This window comes from Pongo abelii, chromosome 1 (genome assembly GCF_028885655.2).
Source record: "Pongo abelii isolate AG06213 chromosome 1, NHGRI_mPonAbe1-v2.0_pri, whole genome shotgun sequence".
Taxonomy (NCBI): domain Eukaryota; kingdom Metazoa; phylum Chordata; class Mammalia; order Primates; family Hominidae; genus Pongo; species Pongo abelii.
Window position 1 is genome coordinate 75,349,397 of NC_071985.2, and position 22,583 is coordinate 75,371,979.

At 36.1% G+C, this 22,583-nt stretch overlaps 1 protein-coding gene across 19 annotated transcripts in view; it reads right to left on the reverse strand.

Moving 5' to 3' along the window:
• The window catches only part of RABGAP1L (RAB GTPase activating protein 1 like), an 857,048-nt gene that overhangs the window by 357,624 nt on the left and 476,841 nt on the right, over positions 1–22,583 (reverse strand). For all 19 annotated transcript variants that reach the window (XR_010140177.1, XM_054551197.1, XM_024245486.3 and 16 more), the window contains 1 exon segment: positions 10,686–10,799. Coding sequence is in view for 18 of the 19 variants with exons in the window: in XM_054551197.1 (XP_054407172.1) it covers positions 10,686–10,799 (114 nt within the window). In the remaining variant the exon portion in view is untranslated.

Genomic DNA, 22,583 nt, shown 5'->3' on the forward strand with positions numbered 1-22,583 from the left:
AAGGGATCAATTCAACAAGAAGAGCTAATTATCCTAAATATATATGCACCCAACATAGGAGCACCCAGATTCATAATGCAAGTTCTTAGAGACCTACAAAGAGACTTAGACTCCCATACAATAATAGTGGGAGACTTTAACACCCCACTGTCAATATTAGACAGATCAATAAGACAGAAAATTAACAAGGATATTCCGGACTTGAACTCAGCTCTAGACCAAGTGGACCTAATAGACATCTACAGAACTCTCCACCCCAAATCAACAGAATATACATTTTTCTGAACACCACATCGCACTTATTCTAAAATTGACCACAAAATTCAAAGTAAAACACTCCTCAGCAAATGCAAAAGAATGGAAATCGTAACAGTCTCTCAGACAACAGTGCCATTAAATTAGAACTCAGGATTAAGAAACTCACTCAAAACTGCACAACTACATGGAAACTGAATAACTTCATCTGGAATGTTTACTGGGTAAATAACGAAATTAAGGTGGAAATAAATAAGTTCTTTGAAACCAGTGAGAGCAAAGACAAAATGTACCAGAATCTCTGGGACACAGCTAAAGCAGTGTTTAAAGAAAAATTTATAGCACTAAATCCCCACATCAGAAAATGAGAAAGATCAATAATTGACACCCTAACATCACAATTAAAAGAACTAGGGAAGCAAGAGCAAACACATTCAAAAACTAGCAGAAGACAAGAAATAACTAATATCAGAGCAGAACTGAAGGAGATAGACATGAAAAACCCTTCAAAAAAAACTCAATGAATCCAGGAGGCGGTTTTTTGAAAAGATTTACAAAATATATAGAATGTTAGCCAGACTAATAAAAAAGAAAAGAGAGAAGAATCAAATAGACACAATAAAAAATGATAAAAGGGATATCGCCACTGATCCCACAAAAATACAAACTATCAGAGAATACTATAAACACCTTTACACAAATAAACTAGAAAATCTAGAAGAAATGGATGAATTCCTGAATACATACACCCTCCCAAGACTAAACCAGGAAGAAGTTGAGTCCCTGAATAGACCAATAACAAGTTCTGAAACTAAGGCAGTAATTAATAGCCTACCAACCAAATAAAGCCCAGGACCAGATGGAGTCACAGTTGAATTCTACCAGAGGTACAAAGAGGAGCTAGTACCACTCCTTCTGAAACTATTTCAAAAATAGAAACATAGGGACTCCTCCCTAACTCATTTTATGAGGCCAGCACCATCCTGATCCCAAAACCTGGCAGAGACACAACAAAAAAAGAAAATTTCAGGCCAATATCCCTGATGAACATCGATGCGAAAATCCTCAATAAAATATTGGCAAACTGAATCCAGTAGCAAATGAAAAAGCTTATCCACCAAGAGCAACTCGGCTTCTTCCCTGGGATGCAAGGCTGGTTCAACATATGCAAATCAATCAACGTAATCCATCACATAAACAGAACCAATGACAAAAACCACATGATTATCTCAATAGATGCAGAAAGGGCTTCGATAGACTTCAACACTCCTTCATGCTAAAAACTCTCAATAAACTAGGTATTGGTGGAACATATCTCAAAATAATAAGAGCTATTTATGGCAGACCCACAGCCAATATCATACTGAATGGGCAAAAGCTGGAAGCATTCCCTTTGAAAACCGGCACAAGACAAGGATGCCCTCTCTCACCACTCCTATTCAACACAATATTGCAAGTTCTGGCCAGGGAAATCAGGCAAGAGAAAGAAATAAAGGGTATTCAAATAGGAAAAGAGGAAGTCAAATTTTCTCTGTTTGCAGATGACGTGATTATATATTTAGAAAACCCCATTGTCTCAGCCCAAAATCTCCTTAAGCTGCTAAGCACCTTCAGCAAAGTCTCAGGATACAAAATCAATGTGCAAAAATCACAAGCATTCCTATACACCAATAATAGACAAACAGCCAAATCATGAGTAAACTCCCATTCACAATTGCTACAAAGAGAATAAAATACCTAGGAATACAATTTACAAGGGTTGTGGAGGCCCTCTTCAAGGAGAACTACAAACCACTGCTCAAGGAAATAAGAGAGGATACAAACAAATGGAAAAATATTCCATGCTCATGGATAGAAAGAGTTAATATTGCAAAAATGGCCATACTGCCCAAAGTAATTTATAGATTCAATGCTATCCCCATCAAGCTACCACTGACATTCTCCACAGAATTAGAAAAAACTACTTTAAATTTCTCATATGGAACCAAGAAACAGCCTGGAGGCATCATGCTACTTGACTTCAAACTATAATACAAGTCTACAGTAACGAAAACAGCATGGTACTGGTATCAAAACAGATATATAGAACAACGGAACAGAACAGAGGCCTCAGAAATAACACCACACATCTACAAACATCTGATATTTGACAAACCTGACAAAAACTAGCAATGGGGAAAAGGATTCCCTATATAATAAATGCTATGGGGAAAACTGGCTAGCCATATGCAGAAAACTGAAACTAGAACCCTTCCTTAAACCTTATACAAAAATTAACTCAAGATGGATTAAAGACTTAAACGTAAGACCTAAAGCCATAAAAATCCTAAAAGAAAACCTAGGCAATACCATTCAGGACATAGGCATGGGCAAATACTTCATGACTAAAACACCAAAAGCAATAGCAACAAAAGCTAAAATTGATGAATGGGATCTAATTAAATGAAAGAGCTTTGGCACAGCAAATGAAACTTACCATCAGTGAACAGGTAACCTACAGAATGGGAGAAAATTTTTGCAATCTATCCATCTGACCAATGGCTAATATCCAGAATCTACAATGAACTTAAACAAACTTACAAGAAAAAAAACAAACAACCCCATCAAAAAGTGGGCAAAGCATATGAACAGACACTTCTTAAAGGAAGACATCTATGTGGCCAACAAACATATGAAAAAAAGCCCATTATCATTGGTCATTAGAGAAATGCAAATCAAAACCACAATGATATACCATCTTACACCAGTTAGAATGGCGATCATTAAAAAGTCAGGAAACAATAGATGCTGGAGAGGATGTGGAGAAATAGGAACGCTTTTACACTGTTGGTGAGAGTGTAAATTAGTTCAACCATTGTGGAAGATTCCTTAAGGATCTAGAACTAGAAATACCATTTGACCCAGCCATCCCATTACTGGGTATGTACCAAAAGGATTATAAATCATTCTACTATAAAGACACATGCACACATATGTTTATTGCAGCACTATTCACAATAGCAAAAACTTGGAACCAACCCAAATGCCCATCAATGATAGACTGGATAAAGAAAATGTGGCACATATACACCATGGAATACCATGCAGCCATAAAAAAGAATGAGTTCATGTCCTTTGCAGGGACATGGATGAAGCTGGAAACCATCATTCTCTGCAAACCAAACACCGCATGTTCTCACTCATAAGTGGGAGTTGCACAATGAGAACATATGGGCACAGGGAGGGGAACATCACACACTGGGGCCTGTTGGGGGGTGGGGGGCTAGGGGAGGGATAGCATTAGGAGAAATACCTAATGTAGATGACAGGTTGACTGGGTGCAGCAAACAACCATGGCACATCTATACTTATGTAACAAACCTGCATGCTCTGCACACATATCCCAGAACTTAAAGTATAATTAAAAATATATATATAATACATAATCTAAATTTTACAAAATATTTTAAAAATAAATTTTATTGTGTATATTTGTGGTTTACAACACAATGTTATGTGATATATATTTATAGTAAAATGGTTACTACAGTGAAGCAGAGTAACATATCTATCATCTCACACTTTTTTTTTGTTTGTGTAATAAGAGCATCTAAAATCTTCCTATTTAACAAAAATCCCTAAAACAATACAATTTTATTAACTATAGTGCTCATGTTATACATTTGATCTCCAGATTTGTTTTAATCTATAAATCACTGTGGGTATAGTGGGTAGGACTACCTTTATAAGGGAGATGGGCAACTAAGATTTAGACAGATGGGAAGGAGGAGTAGGGCAATTTAGATTCACATTATTTCTAGGGAGAAAGGATGAAGGGTTCTGATTAAAGAAGAGGCTTTAAAGGTGCGGGAAGAGGAGGCTTCACTTATAAAAATATTGTCAACTGCACAACAATTAATAACCAGGAGATAAATCCTCATAATTCTGTAACATAAAATAATCCATTCAAGAATAACTACAAGTTTTTGTCTAGGATATTTAAGCCATTTGAATCTAGTATAGAAATAGATCTCAAATATGAAAAAAAATCATAATTCAGGAGGCACCATAAACAGCATTTTATTTGAAGGTTTCCTGTGTTTCATCTTTGCAGGTGAGTTTTTTTTTTTCTTTTGTATTTTAGATAGTTATCTTACTTTCCTTTTCCTCCTGAAAGAGTAATGTTTTTTAAAAAGAGTGACTATAATCAAATCCTTAGGCTTCACACCAATCCCTTTATTCTAAGTTTATCCATTTTTATCATCCTCATAATCCCACCCTTTCTCTTCTGTATCCTAGTAATAGTGTGATGGCTTCAATTAGGCTTTCAATTGAAAGACTACAGGCTTCACAGAAACTAAAAAGCTATTTCAAGGAAAGCTAGTATGGGACTAAGACCATGAAGAAATTAAAAAATCTCTTTAGGCACTCTGAAGAGTATTATAAATCACTCATTCTCTTTCCAGGACTCTAGCTTCACAAACCCTGACCTTTTCATTGTTACAGTCTCAGAAGAAAAATCTGTATTTTAAAATCACATTATATCTTCTCAGTTGAGCTGTGACTCATAAAGTCTATCCTACTAATACGTATATTAAAGAGGACCAAAAAAAAACCCCCAAAATAACCCTTCTGTATGACTATAATGATTCTAACAAATACAATAAATGATTTTGAAATCTTGTGAGTAAAGGGTAAGTATGAAATTAACCCCAAACATACATACATACATACATACACACACACACATACACACACACACACACACACACACACACACACACACACACCCCTATATAAATGAAGTTTTCAACTTTGGGTTGCTAAGATTTATTTATATGTGTGTGCATATATTTAGTGTTCTAAATAGATATAAACATAATTGTTCTTGGCAATAAAGCAGAATTGGACAATTCATCTAAAATGAATATGAAAGGATTTAAAAAGGAAAAAAACTAAATCAAACTCTGACTCTAAGAGATTAATATTTATCAGTATGCAAATTTTGTACCTTCTTTATTCTAATGGATAAACTGTGGGGATCAAATAACAACATGCAAAAAATGCTTTCAAAACCACAGGGCTTTACAAATTTTTACTATTACTGTTATGATTATGTTGATCCACAGTAGGATGGTTCTCCGAGTCTTTCTTATAAGACCTGAAAGAATTCACTGTTCCCTAAGGAAGTTAATTTGCTTTGAGAATATGCTGCTGTCCCTAAGTGTCTGTTAAAATCACTTTATTCACTGCTCATTAGAATGTGCTGGCAAAGCAGGTGGCCCCAGGGGTTCAAAGGATTCCTTGGCAGCCCATATTTGGATCTGCATTAGAAGGTTGCCATAATTCAAAGCAGCTTACTAGGAAATCAAGGGAGAGATAGGAGATACACAGAGAATAGAAAAATCTGCTTGATTGTCCAAGTGCTTCCTGATTCCTCAAAAGCACTGCTCCAGACTAAATCCTTTTGGATCCATCCAATCCAAGAACACCTATCATCCCACAACAAAGGGCTCTTACTCTGGAATCCATCCGATTCCAAAGATATGAGTGGAAGGAGTTCCACAGAAGTAGGAGGAGTGCTTAGTCAGTGCTATGTAAAGAATAGGGGGCTGGGTGGCTGGGCAGAGTGGCTCACGCCTGTAATCCCAACACTTTGAGAGACCGAGGCAGGCAAATTGTCCGAATTCAGGTATTCAAGAGCAGCCTGATTGACATAGTGAAACCCTGTCTCTACTAAAAAGACCAAAATTAGCCCAGAGTGGTGGTGCGTGCCTGTAATCCCAGCTACTTGGAAGGGTGAGGTGGGAGGATTGCTTGAGCCTGGGATGCTGAAGTTGCAATGAACCAAGATTGCACCACTGCACTCCAGCCTGGGCAACAGAGCAAGACCCTGAAGAGGAAGGGGAGGGGAGGGGAGGGGAGGGGAGGGAAGGGGAGGAGGGGGGAGAGGGGAAGAGGAGGAGAGGAGGAGAGGAGAGAGAGAGAAAGAGAGAAAAAGAAAAGAGAGAGACAGAGAAAGGAGAGGAGGGGAGGGGAGGGGACAGGAGAGAGGATGATAATTTGTTCAGTAAATGCTGACATTCCAACTAGGGCTCATTCAGACACATCAAGAAAGAGTTGAATTAAAAGCAGTCAAATGGCTAGAAAATGGTATTGAAAATAATATCAACTAAGTGAAAAATAATTCATCCTCATAATCACAAATACCCCCTATGTCTAGAAAACAATATAAATAATGTATGATTACATGTCATTTTAAGATTCAGTGACTGTTTGCATTCTCCAAAAGTATGCAGCAGATAACTCATCATTAGTATCAAAACAATACTTTAACTGCTCTTGTTTTTATAATAAATCCAATCTTTTTGATAAAAATATTTGGTAAAATAAGGGTTAAGTTTATTTTTGTCCTCCTATAAACCATCATGCTATCAGATTATTAATTCAGATAAACAAAGGTATTAATCTCTCTATAATATATTCAATCTCTCCTATTAAGTTAATAGCAGTATCCTCTTTTTTCAGAGAGCATTTACACCAAACAAAAAATGAGAAAAAGCAATATGCACAAATTAAATTTACACCAAATATCACTTCAAATTATATTGTTCTGAATAATATTTTAGCTGATTACTATGACTAACTGGTCTTAGGTCTTATAAAGAGATGTATATCTAAAAGTAAACTACTAATGCACTCCATTTGATGTAACAAACCGAACACTGTAACAGAAGGCCAGGTAAAATCTTCAAGTTTAAGGAGAAGACCCTTTTACATCTTTAGTATTAAGAGCCAGAGCTAATAACTGACACAGGATTTAACTGCTAAATTCTGCATTTATGTGTTACATGTCAGGAAAAAAAAATTTAAACAACACTGAGAATCACAGAACATTGGAACCGGAGCAATCTTATGACACCACACCCTTACAAATTTCCCTCATTCTTAGATCTACTTAGTGAAAGAATCAAAACCAGAACCAGATTTCCTGATGCCCAGTGCTTTAAACTATACCAACCTGTCTCCCAACTTACAGCAGATTTTTACATCACATGTTAAATAATAAAAATGGGAAATATATTTGGGGTGGTAGTATATTCTTCCCTGTCTCATGGACATTCTTTTAAAATATGTTATTGACCTAACCAATAGGAAAGACAGGGAGAGAAAGAGGGAAGAACCAAATTTGCAGAAACTGTCATTGCAGAAATCTATTAAATTGCAAACTTTTCACCTGCAGAAACCTATGAATTCCACTAATACTTTCAGTTCAACTTCCCCCATATAAATTTATGACAACAGAAGAAGCTTTGAATCATTTTGATTTCCTCCTACTCTGAAGAAAGATATTAAGAGGCAAAACTGGAATTGACAGGGCCATTAAAACACGACAATGAGTTTTTAACAGTCTTCCCTCTAACGTGACAGTTCAAATCATTTCTCCTTTCATCAGAGCCACAGAAAACTTTTCAACTACAAAGTCAAATTGTTGTATCCTTGAAAATAGAGTTGATTTCTAAACTAATTGTCACTGAAATTTTCTTAATTTCTGCTCAATTTAGGAGCACAGCATATTACATCTCTAGTGTAGGCTCCACTGATGAAAATTGTCAAAAATAAATGAGGTAATATATGTGAAAGTACTCTGCAAATGTAAAATTATTTTAACATATAGAAAACACTATTTAAAAAAAAAAAAAAAGGCCTACGATTGTGTTGCTGATGTGAAGAAGATGCAACTTTCTTAGTGGTTAATCATTAGATACATTTCCTTTAAAATCAGGAGCAAGAAAAGGATGTCTGCTATGATAGCTTTATTTGAACACTATACTAAAGGTGTGGTCAGTGCAATAAGACAAGAGTCAAATAGAAAAAGAATAAGGATTGGTAAAGGAAAAGCAAAACTGTCCTTATTTACATATAGCAAAGCAGCTGAGATAAGATCAAGGTGTTATTAATGTTTATTCAGTTCTGCGCGGGGTGTCCAGAATAGAAACTCAAAGGTGGACTGCTGAGTGTGAGGTATAATGCTAGTTATTATTCTAGAACCAATGTTTCTAGAAACAATGTTAGAACAGTTCGACTACACAGTTAGACTACCTTTAAGCCTTAGACTACCTTTAAATGGTTAGACTACCTTTAAGCCTTAAAGGTTACACATAGGCAGCTTTTGGGAATATGGGATGGGGGTCATAAAATAAAAGACTATGGTTCAAATTGGATACAAAAAGCAAAGAAAAGTGGATGTGGAAGCTTGAGAATAACATTCCATTCTAAATTACTCATAAGTATGCTATACTAAATTACTCACAGATATGCTATCCTATTTGTGAGCTATCATCAAACTTAAGGTTTCCTGGCATGAGCACTGGATTACTAAATAATAGTAAATCAAGATGGGAAGGAACCGGGTCAATCACAAACCAAGTGGTCTACAGGGTAGGATGTATACATCTCTGCTCACATCCATTATCAAAGACTGTTGTGAAATTATTTTTATGTATATACAGCTCAGTACAGCATTAAAATCCTTAAAAAGTTTTATTACTTTAATACTATGTCTAATGTAATTTTGTTTTCTACATCTTCACAAAATTTAGTGTGATTTAAACTACTTGTCGATAATAAAGTATCTCAGATCTACATTTTACAATATTCTTCATTCAGAAAGAGTTTTAAAATGGTTTAATCATGTTGTAAAATGTATACTGATAATCTAAAATGGCTACATGAGCTCTGTGAATGTACTGATGAGTATTTTCAAATGAATCCAAAGTTGCATTATTATTTGCAACACCAAAGCAAAGTGTATCAACTATTTAAAAGTGCCAATCATTCAACTTTTATTTTTGTGTTTGGTAATGTTTCAGATTATTCCCCCTCTAAATATTACATAACAAGGCAAATACTATTTTTACTACAATGGAGCAAAATGTTAAGTCAGAAGCTGCAAGCACATTAGAACCATCTGTTTTAGTTATGTGAAGAAAGTATCTAGTATCAATCAGAGAAAAGCTGAGGGGGAAGTCACTGACTGGCTGAAAATATATTACATGCTAGGGGAAAAAAATGTTCCATATGCCATAAACCAGACCCTCTTAAATAAACCTGGAAATGATATAAATTTTCCTAACCTCTTTACACAAGCCAGTGTTAATCAGCTTGCAGAATTTCAAAGTAGTAGAAAAATGTTTTAAATAATTACTTTCGTCCTTCACAAGCATATAATGAACATATACCTTTTTTTGTGGCATCCAATGGTCTTTGGTACTTTTCAAAGTAGATGATATATCACTTTCTAAAGATCAGTATATTCTCAGATTATAAGTTATATATTTCTAGCTCTCAATGACACATTCATATAAAAATATATTTCTGATCAGCATATATTTAGAATCCTCCGAAATGGTTAGATAAAAAAATATGAGAGAGAGAAAAAGTAAGAAAAAAAGAGACAAGAGTGTGAAGAGGCCAAAACCACCAACATGCAAGGACTTCAATGAAAGTTGTGCCATTTGCAGAATTAAACATTAATCCTACTTGGTTAGAGTATGTAGGTGAGTGCTTTTATAAGTGCTCTTTTTAAAAAACAGTAAATATAAAATGAAATAGATTTGTGAATATACTTCTGACTACCTACTGGCTAATATTTGCTACTCATTACAAAGGCTAAATTGGATTATTCAGGAACTGATTACCTAACTTACAAATTAGCCATGATGTTTGCCTTTTTCTCCATATTATTACCAAATTTTTGTGCAGTTCATTATTCATTAACCATCTCTTTAGAATGTTAGATATCAACAATGTAAGTATACCCACCACACTTCATTCTGCATTTCTGATAAAAGTAATAACTTGATGGCTATTCTATACTGACAGAGACAGAATCTTCTGTATCCAAGCAGAGCACATTTACTGAAAATCAGGAAACAGGTTTTTTCCAGGCCTACTTATAATGAGGGAGAAAAAAGATTTCAAAATGGGATATAAAAACCATGCAAAAATATATGATGTGACATAACTCAGAATATATCAACAACATCCAATAATTTGCCAATATTCAACAATAAGCACACTGATTCTTATACTTGCCTGTTGTCAGAAAAATGGAAACATTTTTCTGATCTTGTCAGAAGGACAGAGTCATCTGGGACTCTTTTGAGCCTTTACAGCATAGCCTGAGAGGACCTTTTGTTCCTTTCCTGTTAGCAGGAGAGCCAAACTGAGGCTATGCTGCGCCTCCTCCCTCATGAGGAGGCACGAAACATGCAACTGAAAAGTCACCTTCTGGGATCAGTACTGAAGATCTCATAGCATGTGTGCAAAGCAGAAAACATGGCATAGTGCAAATAAGAAATGAAGACAGAGTAAAAAAAATCCTTAAATGGGTTTCTAAAACATAGCTCTGTAAAATAATTTAGAAAAATTGAGGTAGAGGGTCCTACCTTGCAGATCTTATAGAGCGATTCCTGACCATCTCCTCCAGTATCTTTAAAGTAATCATGTGCGGGAAATGTACGATGAATATCTCGAGTAATAACACTCTCCTGGGCTGAGTCCTAAAAAAGAAAAAAAATAGACCTGTTTATTAAATTTTTTCCCAGTTATGAAATACAATATATACACATGGTAAAAAACTCAAACAGCAAGAAAAGTAAACAACAGAAAAACATAAAAACTTCCCTTCTATCCCAGACCCATAGTCCTATACCCAAGGTAAGTGTTACCAACAGCTCCTTTGTATCTTTTCACCCATCTATCTATACATATTTGTGTGTGTATGTATGTTTATATGGGGAGAAGGGGCAGGGATGGAGGGAAGTTGTATACATACATCTCCATAGAAGCAAACTAGACTGTTTCTTTCACTTAATGGGATAACATAGAGTGTTCCTTATCAAGACATGTATATATAGTTTATTCTCTGTAGGAGTGGTTACTTTTTAAAAATAAGGTATATCTGGATATAGATATATCATAATTTACTTAACATTCTCCTATTAATGACCATATTCTTTGCATTTTTTTCTATTTATATAACAAACAATATCATAAGGAATATTTTATACATATGTCTTATGCACATGTTCAAGGATAAATTCCTTGAGGTTTAATTGCTAAGTCAAAAGTTACATGCATTTCCAATTTTGATGAACATACTCTCTCTCTCTCCAGAATTGTCATTCCAATACATACTCCAAAAAATAGTAGAGTATGTATTTCTCATCTAATACCACAAATTATCTAATTTTTAAATCTGACAATCTGATAAAAACTCAGACCATGGTCATTTAAAAAGTAAAAATACTATCAATCTTTCCCAGGCTAATTACCCAACAGGCTAATGACTCCACAAAACAGGAAGCTACAGGCTACTATATTAAGATGATCTCTTTTTTTTTTTTTTTTTTTTTTTGAAGTAGAGTCTCACACTGTTGCCCGGGCTGGAGTACAATGGCATGATCTCGGCTCACTGCAACCTCCGCCTCCCGGGTTCAAGCGATTCTCCCGCCTCAGCCTCCCAAGTAGCTGGGATAACAGGCACCCGCCACCACATCCAGCTATTTTTTTTTTTTTTTTTTTTGTAGTTTTAGTAGAGACGGGGTTTCACTGTGTTGGAACAGGCTGGTCTCAAACTCCTGACCTTGTGATTCACCCACCTCAGCCTCCCAAAGTGCTGGGATTACAGGTGTGAAGGATGATATCTTCTTTAAAGATAAGCCTAGATATTTGTTGAAGACAAATTTAGAAACCAAAACCACAAATTGAGTGAAATTCTAGCCTTATAAAAATGATTAAACATTCTCTTGATTTTATTTTATTCCTGGAAATGTTTGTTTTATCTTTTTACATGTCAAGAAAATAGTATGGGGCTACTCATAGCAACACTGGTGGTGAAAATATTTTGTACAATTCACATCAAACTACGAATTGCAAATTAAAAGAATTGCTTAATGTCTTATTTCCATAAAGATTTGAAGAAACCTTCTCTTCAATCTCAAATCAAGAAAGAAAAAAAGTTTAATATATGTTATTTTAATGAATGCCATTTCTCTTTCTCTTGATAGCTGCGAAGTATACAAGAAGGGGGTGGTTGATTAGCTCTAAGGTAAGCCATTACCCTTTCTTGCTGCCTTCATTTCAGTTGCTATTTCATGCTGGGTGGTAATTAGATCTTATATACAGAAAGAGAGGAAGCAAATCAAAAACTTTCAAATTTGCTAGCAAACAGTGAACATATTACAAATCAATCCAGAGGAAATTCTGATGGCTTAGAGGAATGAAATGCTAAACCTGAATTAAAATAGAGCCTTAAAAAATCACCATAACTTAAGTAAAAGGATACAGAGAAAATTTATATTTGCCAAGGTAAATGTAGTTTCTAATGATAAAGAAAACTGCAGGATGGGGTGGGGGTATAGAACAAGGTAAGTATAAAGTTATTGTATAAAGCGATATATTATGAAACATTTGTTTTATCTTGTCTGGAGTCTTGAGTACAAAAATCTGGTAACCAGGCAGACCAAAGTTTTCACTGCCAGGTTTTCTCCAACAGAAGAGCTCTCTTCCCATAAGTTAATAGTTTCCACTTATAAACTACCTGAAAGATGAGGAATGAAAATGTTACTACTACCATTGCTGAACTATTTCAGGGGCAAATATGTGCCCACTGGCCTGCAGGATAACTCTTTTTATACTTTTCAGGACATTAAGAGAGAGAAATCATTGGACTGTATTCCCTAGAAACTGATTATGCATTTAGCATTATGCTGTGTTTAAATGGTTCCAATAGTCTGATTCAGGGAAAGAAAAATTGGTAAAAAGAAAAATATCTAGAGAGTAAATTTGCATAATACTGAGTAATTTTTTTCTATGCACACTTGACCTTCCATATTTAAGAAATAAAGGACAAAATCAAATGAAAATACAATCACCTTGTCCTTACTTAATAAAATTTCCTGGCCGGGCGCGGTGGCTCACGCCTATAATCCCAGCACTTTGGGAGGCTGAGGCGGGCGTACTGCCTGAGCTCAGGACTTCGAGACCAGCCTGGCAACACAGTGAAACCCAGTCTCTACTAAAAAATACAAAAAATTAGCCCGGCATGGTAGCACATGCCTGTAATCCCAGCTACTCAGGAGGCTGAGGCAGGAGAATCGCTTGAACCTGGGAGGTGGAGGTTGCAGTGAGCTGAGACCATGCCACTGGGCGACAGAGCGAGACTCCATCTCAAAAAAAAAAAAAAATTAATTAAAATAAAATTCCCCTTCCTAGGATTACTTTTAAGTGTTTAATACATATGTGTTCCTAGAGTTTTCTTCTTATACAGTGCTCTCAGTTGGCTAAGGGAATAATTTCTAGAACTTCACTTTATAGACTAAATAAGGTATTTTGCTACATTATTCACTGATCCATCTCATATAAGTGAAGGTCAACAGATAGAACACAGTCTCGTAAGCAGCCTAATAGGAATGAAATTGTGTTCTGAACTTGTGAAAATCAAAAGAAAATAATTGTGTTTTTGAAGCAAAAGCTAATGTCAACCCACCTTCCAATTACCCATAACAGTTGAGAGCAGAAACAGTTTATGTTTCAGGAATGCACATCTAATCATCCAAATTCACTCACTCACTCATTCAACAAATATTTGAGTCAAGAAAGTTACAAAACTAAACATTCTGCAAAAGGAAAACAAAACAATTTTTCTCCTCAATATTAATTCCTTTCTTTTTAGACTTATTCTGATTGTAGTAGTTAATTTTACAAGAAATATAATGAAGAAAGAGGAAGGACAAAAAGAGGCTCAATAATTCATCATCTAAATATCTGGAGCTAAGGGCTTTCTTATGACATTTTATTTTTATATGGCTAAAAACATTTTATAGCACAACCAAAACTGATATGAATTCATTTTCTGAGAAGGTTCCCATATATGCAGGGGCTCCCTAAGTCCTGCCAGTTTTCTCCAGAATGAGAAGAGGGAACAATTCATTCCTTTAGGGGCTGCCACTTCACCAATATCTAGACGCATAAATTGCTCCACAACTTACTTCTCAGCAGGTGTATCTCCCATTTTGTACCTCAGAGTCCAATATGATATTTTAATGGCCTTGAAGCCAGATAAACTCATTGATTCTATTTCCACTTTCCTCACTTAATTCCTATAGGATCTCAGACAAGTTATTTAATCTTGCTAAACTACAGTTTCCTCATGTGTAAAATGGGATGATAATATCAAATGCATAATATTATTTAAAATAACATTATTTAGAATGTATGTGAAGCACTTAGCATACTGCCTAGTATAAACTGAGTACTTGTTAAATAAATAAAATTATTAATTAATTACAAGAAATATTTTTCCCATTTCCATAAGAATCATTATTCAACTGTTTAAAATTTTTGGTGAATATACATTTTAGACATCCTTCTGCATCTGTATACCTAAATAAACAACTCTTTTCTGTTACACTATGATTATGAAACCAATTCCTTTAGAGATTTACAACACAATGATGGATTAATGCACACACACTCTGTTTAATTTCCAATCATGTATTTTATGTGTCCTAAATTACCCTTTTTTCTATGAATCCATTCATAAAAGCAACAGTGAACAACTATTCAGATAAAGTACTGCTTTTATCAACTAATATACACTCTGGCCCCAGCTTTGCATGTAACCCACGCAATAAAGAAAGATGTACACAAATATGTCCAGAAGAAGGATAGGAAGGACATGGTACAGTAGAATCTAAATTTGCCAGAGCAGTCACCATTTCCATCATTACTTTAGAATTTAGCTTTTCAAGATAAAAAAATAGTTGAAGTCATGTATGGAAAGGACAAAAACCACTATCACAAGTATATGCCTCCTTTCTGGACCATCACCACCGAGAATGTAACTCATAGGCAAAGTCCTTGAGAGTAGCCTTTCTCCTGCCTTAGTCAGGTTGGTCTATAAACAAAAGCTGACTCAGATCACAAAGTAGAAAGAAGTCTGTCATAAAGTCTGAAAAACTGAGTTTTATCTCCCATACCCCATGCCCTTGACATTATCATCACAGAGAAACTAAATCTGCCTTTCAAGGATTCTCTTTAATTTCCAAACCATTAGGTAGTAAGACTAAACTTATTCTCAAAAAAAGACATTGATCTCTACTGGATAAAATCATAGTCTAGCAGAGAATACAATTTAGCTTGTCGAAGATCAGCTTAAAACCAACTCTATGAGACATAAGCAGCTTGCTTAACTTTTGATCAATTTAAAGTAGGTTCAATTTAATGCCTGTTATCAAGAGTATTACATGAACTGTTCTCCCAGTATAACTTATATACACTGACATGTTTGCAATTCTCTTAATTCTTATTCAAAGAGAATCATCACTTACTCGCTCATTGTGAGAAAGAAATGAATGCAGCATTGAAGTGTCAACAAGCATTAGGAAGACAGCTTTGTATGACCACAGCCTATTATTTTTTATGAACCAATTTCTGGGCTGTCAACAACTAGAAAGGTATTTTAGTGAGGAAGACTGTTTTCAAATGTAACCTTAGCAGCGGCAGAAGTGCAAAAGTAATATCCTGTAAAATGAACACTGTGTACCTTGATTTGCCACATTTTAAAAATTGTGACAGCATCTTTTTTTATTAATCCTTATTATGAAATCCAAAGTGTAAGCTGTATTTTCACTTTACATCTACCACAAAATCATTTCAACTTTATAAGTGTTATACCGTACCAATCTGTTAGTGCCATTAAAAATGCCAATATAGACTGTCCCTAGCACAATCAGTAGGCAGATAAATAATTCAAAGCTGAAAAACTCTTTGACCTTAGACTTTGCCTTCTATTCTTACTCCACAGGGAGCCTCCTTTAGTTCTATGTTGGATGATAAAACATCACAAATTGGTCTGCTAACATGTTCCTGAAAGCAGATGGGTTTGCAGTGGTCGGTCTGATTTATTCACCTTGATGTTTGCCAAAAATCCATAGAGACAGAGATGAAAAGAGAAAATATAAAAGTGTACTCTAGTTTCAAACATGCTACTAATATCATGAACTAGAAACAGTAACACAAAAGGGCTGGGTCATTGCCAGCCTTTGTTCCTTGAATATGGGGTGGGGGGAGTCTTAAGTGTGGTAATACAGAAGCAAAGGAAAAAACCTCAATAAAATCATATTGTGAACAAACTGCTTCCCAGTCACTGCACACAAATGCTGCCAAACACTTCAGAATCAAAACCTGACACAATGGTCAAAAATATAAGCCATATTCTAGCTTCAGGTAGAAATAAATCTCTTCAGGGAAAGAAGCTACAATGAGAACTAAAGGGAGGTGTGTAGAGAGGAGAGGAGGAAGCGTATTTCGAGAGCAGTCAATATTCATGATGTGTACCTTGTTCTTGAAGGAAGTGCTGGGATTCCAGTGGAAAATATTTGAATAGAACAAAGCATTCTTTCAAGACTATAAGACTAGGAGGCACTGAGGCCTATGGGCATAGCCTGGATTTCCCACAGATCCTAAGTAATCTAAGTCAGAGTTCCAGATGACTGTCTATGACAAACATGTGGGGTTACTTTTAGACTCCAGTTACACCTACCCAATACTCCTGTGGTCACATTTGGATATGCCTTCGTTCTCAGGGTTGCTGGCTGTTCATTGTTCCAACTGGGGAACTTGACATTTTTGGAATTAATATTAACAGGCAATAATGAAACCTGCAACTCCTTTTAGGATAAAGGACAATAGCTGAACTCCATGCTGTTATTTTCCGAAGTTATAAATATTTCTCATTTTGCATTATCTTTAAAATTGTGATTTTTATCAAAACAGCTCTTTGAACTCTTTTGAAATACATACAAATTTTAAGAAAGAGCTCCATATTTATTATCCACTGTATAAAAATAATATTCTTTTACTTCTCTGAAAAACTTTTAAGGAATGCCTCGATAAAACGAGGGTTTGATAAACATGCCTATTTTAACCTAATTATTACAGTTTATAATTTTATAACTTTGACCATGTGTGCATCCATATATGGCCAAAGTTAATAATTGTTTGTATAAGCTGAATAATTTTTAGTAATTTTAGAAAACATTCTACCACTTCCTCAATCACTTTAGATGCTTCTCTTTGAAATTCTTCAAGCTCAATTACATTTTCTTAAATTGAATAATACAAAAAGTGACTGTAAGGCCAGGTACATTGGCTCACGCCTGTAATCCCAGCACTTTGGTAGGCTGAGATGGGAGGATCACTTGAGCCCAGGAGGCTGAGGCTCCAGTGATCTGAGATCATGCCATTGCACTCCAGCCTGGGCAGTGTAAGGCCCAGTCTGAAAACAAACAAACAAACAAACACCCACACACCACCCCACAAAAAGTGAACGTATATAAAAATTAAGCTTTCTGTTTGCTGAATAGTACAAACTCATTCATGTATTCAACAAAAACTTTTCTTAGCACTTACTAAGAATCAGGCACTATTCTAGATGTAGAAGATATAATTGTTAGCAAGAATAAATCTCTGACTCTACGGAGCCTATAATCTGGTAGTAGGGAAGAAAGACATTAAGCATATAATGTTGATTGGTTAGTAAAAAGTAATATAAAAATAAAGCAAGATAGGCCAGGCACAGTTGCTCATGCCTGTAATCCCAGCACTTTGGGAGGCAGAGGTGGGTGGATCATGAGATCAGGAGTTGAAGACCAGCCTGGCCAAGATGGTGAAACCCCATCTCTACTAAAAAAATACAAAAATTAGCCAGGTGTGGTGGCAGGTGCCTGTAATCCCAACTACTTGGGAGGCTGAGGCAGGAGAATTGCTTGACTCAGGGGGGCGGAGGTTGCAGTGAGCCAAGACTGCGCCACTGCACTCCAGCCTGGGTGACAGAGTAAGACTCCGTCTCAAAAAAAAAAAGGCAAGATAAAGAGATAGTGAGGAAAGGGCTGACCTATTAGGTAGGGTGGTTTTGCCTCTCTGAGTGAGATTATTTAGAGAAATATTTAGAGAAAGAGTATTACAGTCAGAGGGGAAAGCAATGTGCAAGGCCTTGAAGTGGGAGTGGAACGGCAATACTTCTCTTAACATTTTCTAGCATTTTTCTGACCTTTATGTTTCCAGTGTCTTCAATGAATTGCCAAAAATGATTCCAATATTTTTCTGGATTAACTTACCTCAGAAATGTATAAGTATAATTTACATCATTTTTACAAGATGATTTAATTCATATATTTGAATAATATACTCCTAGTTGCAAGTCTATATGAAAACTTACCATTCAAATATTTATTTAACATTTGTTATGTGCAAGACATTGTAATAGGATCTGGGGGCTCAAAAAAACACAGGGCATAGTCCATTATTTCCTTAAATTGCAGAAGGCTTAAGATCAACTTGTAAAGACAAGATATAGGTATACATATCGATGGAAAGAAATATACGCTAACAGCCAAAAAAAATTATATGGGCAATGTTAGCTATGGGAAATCAGTGGAGAACGTCTGCAAAAGTGGTGAAGTGGTGAAAGTGGCCTTCCACAGGAGATGGGGCCTGGGCTGGACTCAACAAAACCTACAGATCATGAATGAATATATTAACAGCAAGTGTGGTATAGACAAACCCTCCAAAGCAGGAAAGCACTTGGCATGCCCAGTAGATGTGACTCAAATTGACTGCAGAAGGGAATTCATAAAAGAACAAGTTGAGACAGAACCAGAATATAGAAAGGTGATCTTCAATGAAAACACTTTAACTTAATCCTATAGACAATATGGAGCCATTTCATCTGTCATAGTCTGTGAAGTCTCAGTTTTGTAAGCCATTGGTTCCAGTTCGGTTTCATATGCTTTTACTATCTGAATGACATAGAGTATAGTGAAAAATTAACCTTACTCAAAGAGAAGTTTGGCCTTTGCCATTGGCTAATAATAGGTGACTTTTAGCCCATGAAACATCATGCCTGATGGGGGGGGGTCTTTGCTTGCATGGGGGCCTTGGACACGGAATAGTCTAACAATGTTATTTATGACTAAGACTTTGGACCATGCCATACAAGTTTTACCTACAAAGAGGCTGGAGAATAAAGGTCAGCCACATAGGTAATATGTGACTGAGCCTCAATAAAAACTCTGGGCAACAAGGATTGGGTGAGCTTCCCTAGCTGGCAATACTCCACGTGTGTTATCAAACACTGATGCCAGAAAAGTAACATCCATTACTCATGGGGACAGGACAAAGGAAGCTCCATATTTGGTGCTTCTCCTGGACTCAACCCTTTGTGTTTCTTCCCTTGGCTGGCTTTAATCTCTATTCTATAGTTGTAATACACTGTAACTATGAGAATAACTGCTTTCTGTCAGCTTCCATGAGCACGTCTAATGAATTATGAACTTAAGGGTGGTTTTGGTAACTCCCTGAATTTACAACTGGTGTCAGAAGTCAGGGCAGTGTGGATTGTGTTCTCCCTAACTTGCAGTTGGTTAGACTCCACAAATCGGCCATCAACAAATTTGAAGATCTCACTGTGGTATTCTCAACAGTAAATTTTCTCTATTTAGATATACGTATCATTGTTCAACATTTCCTCTGTCATTAACAAAATATTATTCATAATAAAATAGTTCCTCAAGACTGTTAATTATGAAAACTTTTAAAAAATAAACTTTAATGTAGAACCTCCAAAGCTAAATATATTAGAACCACTGTTGACCGTTTTACCACTTGTTCACGGAGGTTGTGAAAAATCTGTATCAGATCAGTGCAAGGAAGAATATTAAGTGAAAAGCTGATCACATAACTATTAAAATGATCTTGGAATTCCTTTTCATAAAGTATCACCTGAAACTTCAAAGGAGAGTGAATGCATTCCAGTCGCTTATCCATTTCAAAAAAATTGAATAATAACTACATATCTACAAAAATTTCGGTACTGTGTATATATATATATATATGTATAAATTTTTTCTTATTATACTTTAAGTTTTAGGGTACATGTGCACAATGTGCAGGTTACATATGTATACATGTGCCATGTTGGTGTGCTGCACCCGTTAACTCGTCATTTAGCATTAGGTATATTTCCTAATGCTCTCCTTCTCCCCTCCCCCCACCCCACAACAGACCCGGGAGTGTGATGTTCCCCTTCCTGTGTCCATGTGTTCTCATCGTTCAATTCCCACCTATGAATCAGAACATGCAGTGTTTGGTTTTTTGTCCTAGTGATAGTTTGCTCAGAATGATGGTTTCCAGCTTCATCCATGTCCCTACAAAGGACATGAACTCATCATTTTTTATGGCTGCATAGTATTCCATGGTGTATATGTGCCACATTTTCTTAATCCAGTCTATCATTGTTGGGACACTTGGGTTGGTTCCAAGTCTTTGCTATTGTGAATAGTGCCGCAATAAACATACGTGTGCATGTGTCTTTATACCAGCAGGATTTATAATACTTTGGGTATATACCCAGTAATGGGATGGCTGGGTCAAATGGTATTTCTAGTACGAGATCCCTGAGGAATCGCCACACTGACTTCCACAATGGCTAAACTAGTTTACAGTCCCACCAACAGTGTAAAAGTGTTCCTATTTCTCCACATCCTCTCCAGCACCTGTTGTTTCCTGACTTTTTAATGATCGCCATTCTAACTGGTGTGAGATGGCATCTCATTGTGGTTTTGATTTGTATTTCTCTGATGGCCAGTGATGATGAGCATTTTTTCATTGGCTGTTGTTGTCAGTTGGCTGCATAAATGTCTTCTTTTGAGAAGTGTCTGTTCATATCCTTTGCCCACTCTTTGATGGGGTTGTTTGTTTTTTGTTTGTAAATTTGTTAGAGTTCATTGTAGATTCTGGATATTAGCCCGTTGTCAGATGAGTAGCTTGCAAAAATTTTCTCCCATTTTGTAGGTTGCCTGTTCACTCTGATGGTGGTTTCTTTTGCTGTGCAGAAGCTCTTTAGTTTAATTAGATCCCATTTGTCAATTCTGGCTTTTGTTGCCATTGCTTTTGGTGTTTTAGACATGAAGTCCTTGCCCAGGCCTATGTCCTGAATGGTATTGCCTAGGTTTTCTTCTAGGGTTTTTATGGTTTTAGGTCTAACATTTAAGTCTTTAATCCATCTTGAATTAATTTTTGTATAAGGTGTAAGGAAGGGATCCAGTTTCAGCTTTCTACATGTGGCTAGCCAGTTTTCCCAGCACCATTTGTTAAATAGGGAATCCTTTCCTCATTTCTTCTTTTTGTAAGGTTTGTCAAAGATCAGATGGTTGTAGATATGCAGCATTATTTCTGAGGGCTCTGTTCTGTTCCATTGTTCTATATCTCTGTTTTGGTACCAGTAGCATGCTGTTTTGGTTACTGTAGCCTTGTAGTATAGTTTGAAGTCAGGTAGCGTAATGCCTCCAGCTTTGTTCTTTTGGCTTAGGATTGACTTGGCAGTAAGGGTTATTTTTTGGTTCCAGATGAACTATAAAGTAGTTTTTTCCAATTCTGTGAAGAAAGTCATTGGTAGCTTGATGGGGATGGCATTCACTCTATAAATTACCTTGGGCAGTATGGCCCTTTTCACAATATTGATGCTTCCTACCCATGAGCATGGAATGTCCTTCCATTTGTTTGTATCCTCTTTTATTTCATTGAGCAGTGGTTTGTAGTTCTCCTTGAAAAGGTCCTTCACGTCCCTTGTAAGTTGGATTCCTAAGTATTTTATTCTCTTTGAAGCAATTGTGAATGGGAGTTCACTCATGATTTGGCTCTCTGTTTGTCTGTTATTGGTGTATAAGAATGATTGTGATTTTTGCACATTGATTTTGTATCCTGAGACTTTGCTGAAGTTCCCTATTAGCTTAAGGAGATTTTGGGCTGAGACAATGGGGTTTTCTAGATATACAATCATGTCATCTGCAAACAGGGACAATTTGACTTCGTCTTTTCCTAATTGAAGACCCATTATTTCCTTCTCCTGCCTAATTGTCCTGGCCAGAACTTCCAACACTATGTTGAATAGGAGTGGTGAGAGAGGACATCCCTGTCTTGTGCCAGTTTTCTAAGGGAATGCTTCCAGTTTTTGTCCATTCAGTATGATATTGGCTGTGGGTTTATCATAGATAGCTCTTATTATTTTGAAATACATCCCATCGATACCTAATTTATTGAGAGTTTTTAGCATGAAATGTTGTTGAATTTTGTCAAAGGCCTTTTCTGCATCTATTGAGATGATCATGCGGTTTTTGTCATTGGTTCTGTTTATATGCTGGATTATGTTTATTGATTTTCGTATGTTGAACCAGCCTTGCATCGCAGGGATGAAGCCAACTTGATCATGGTTGATAAGC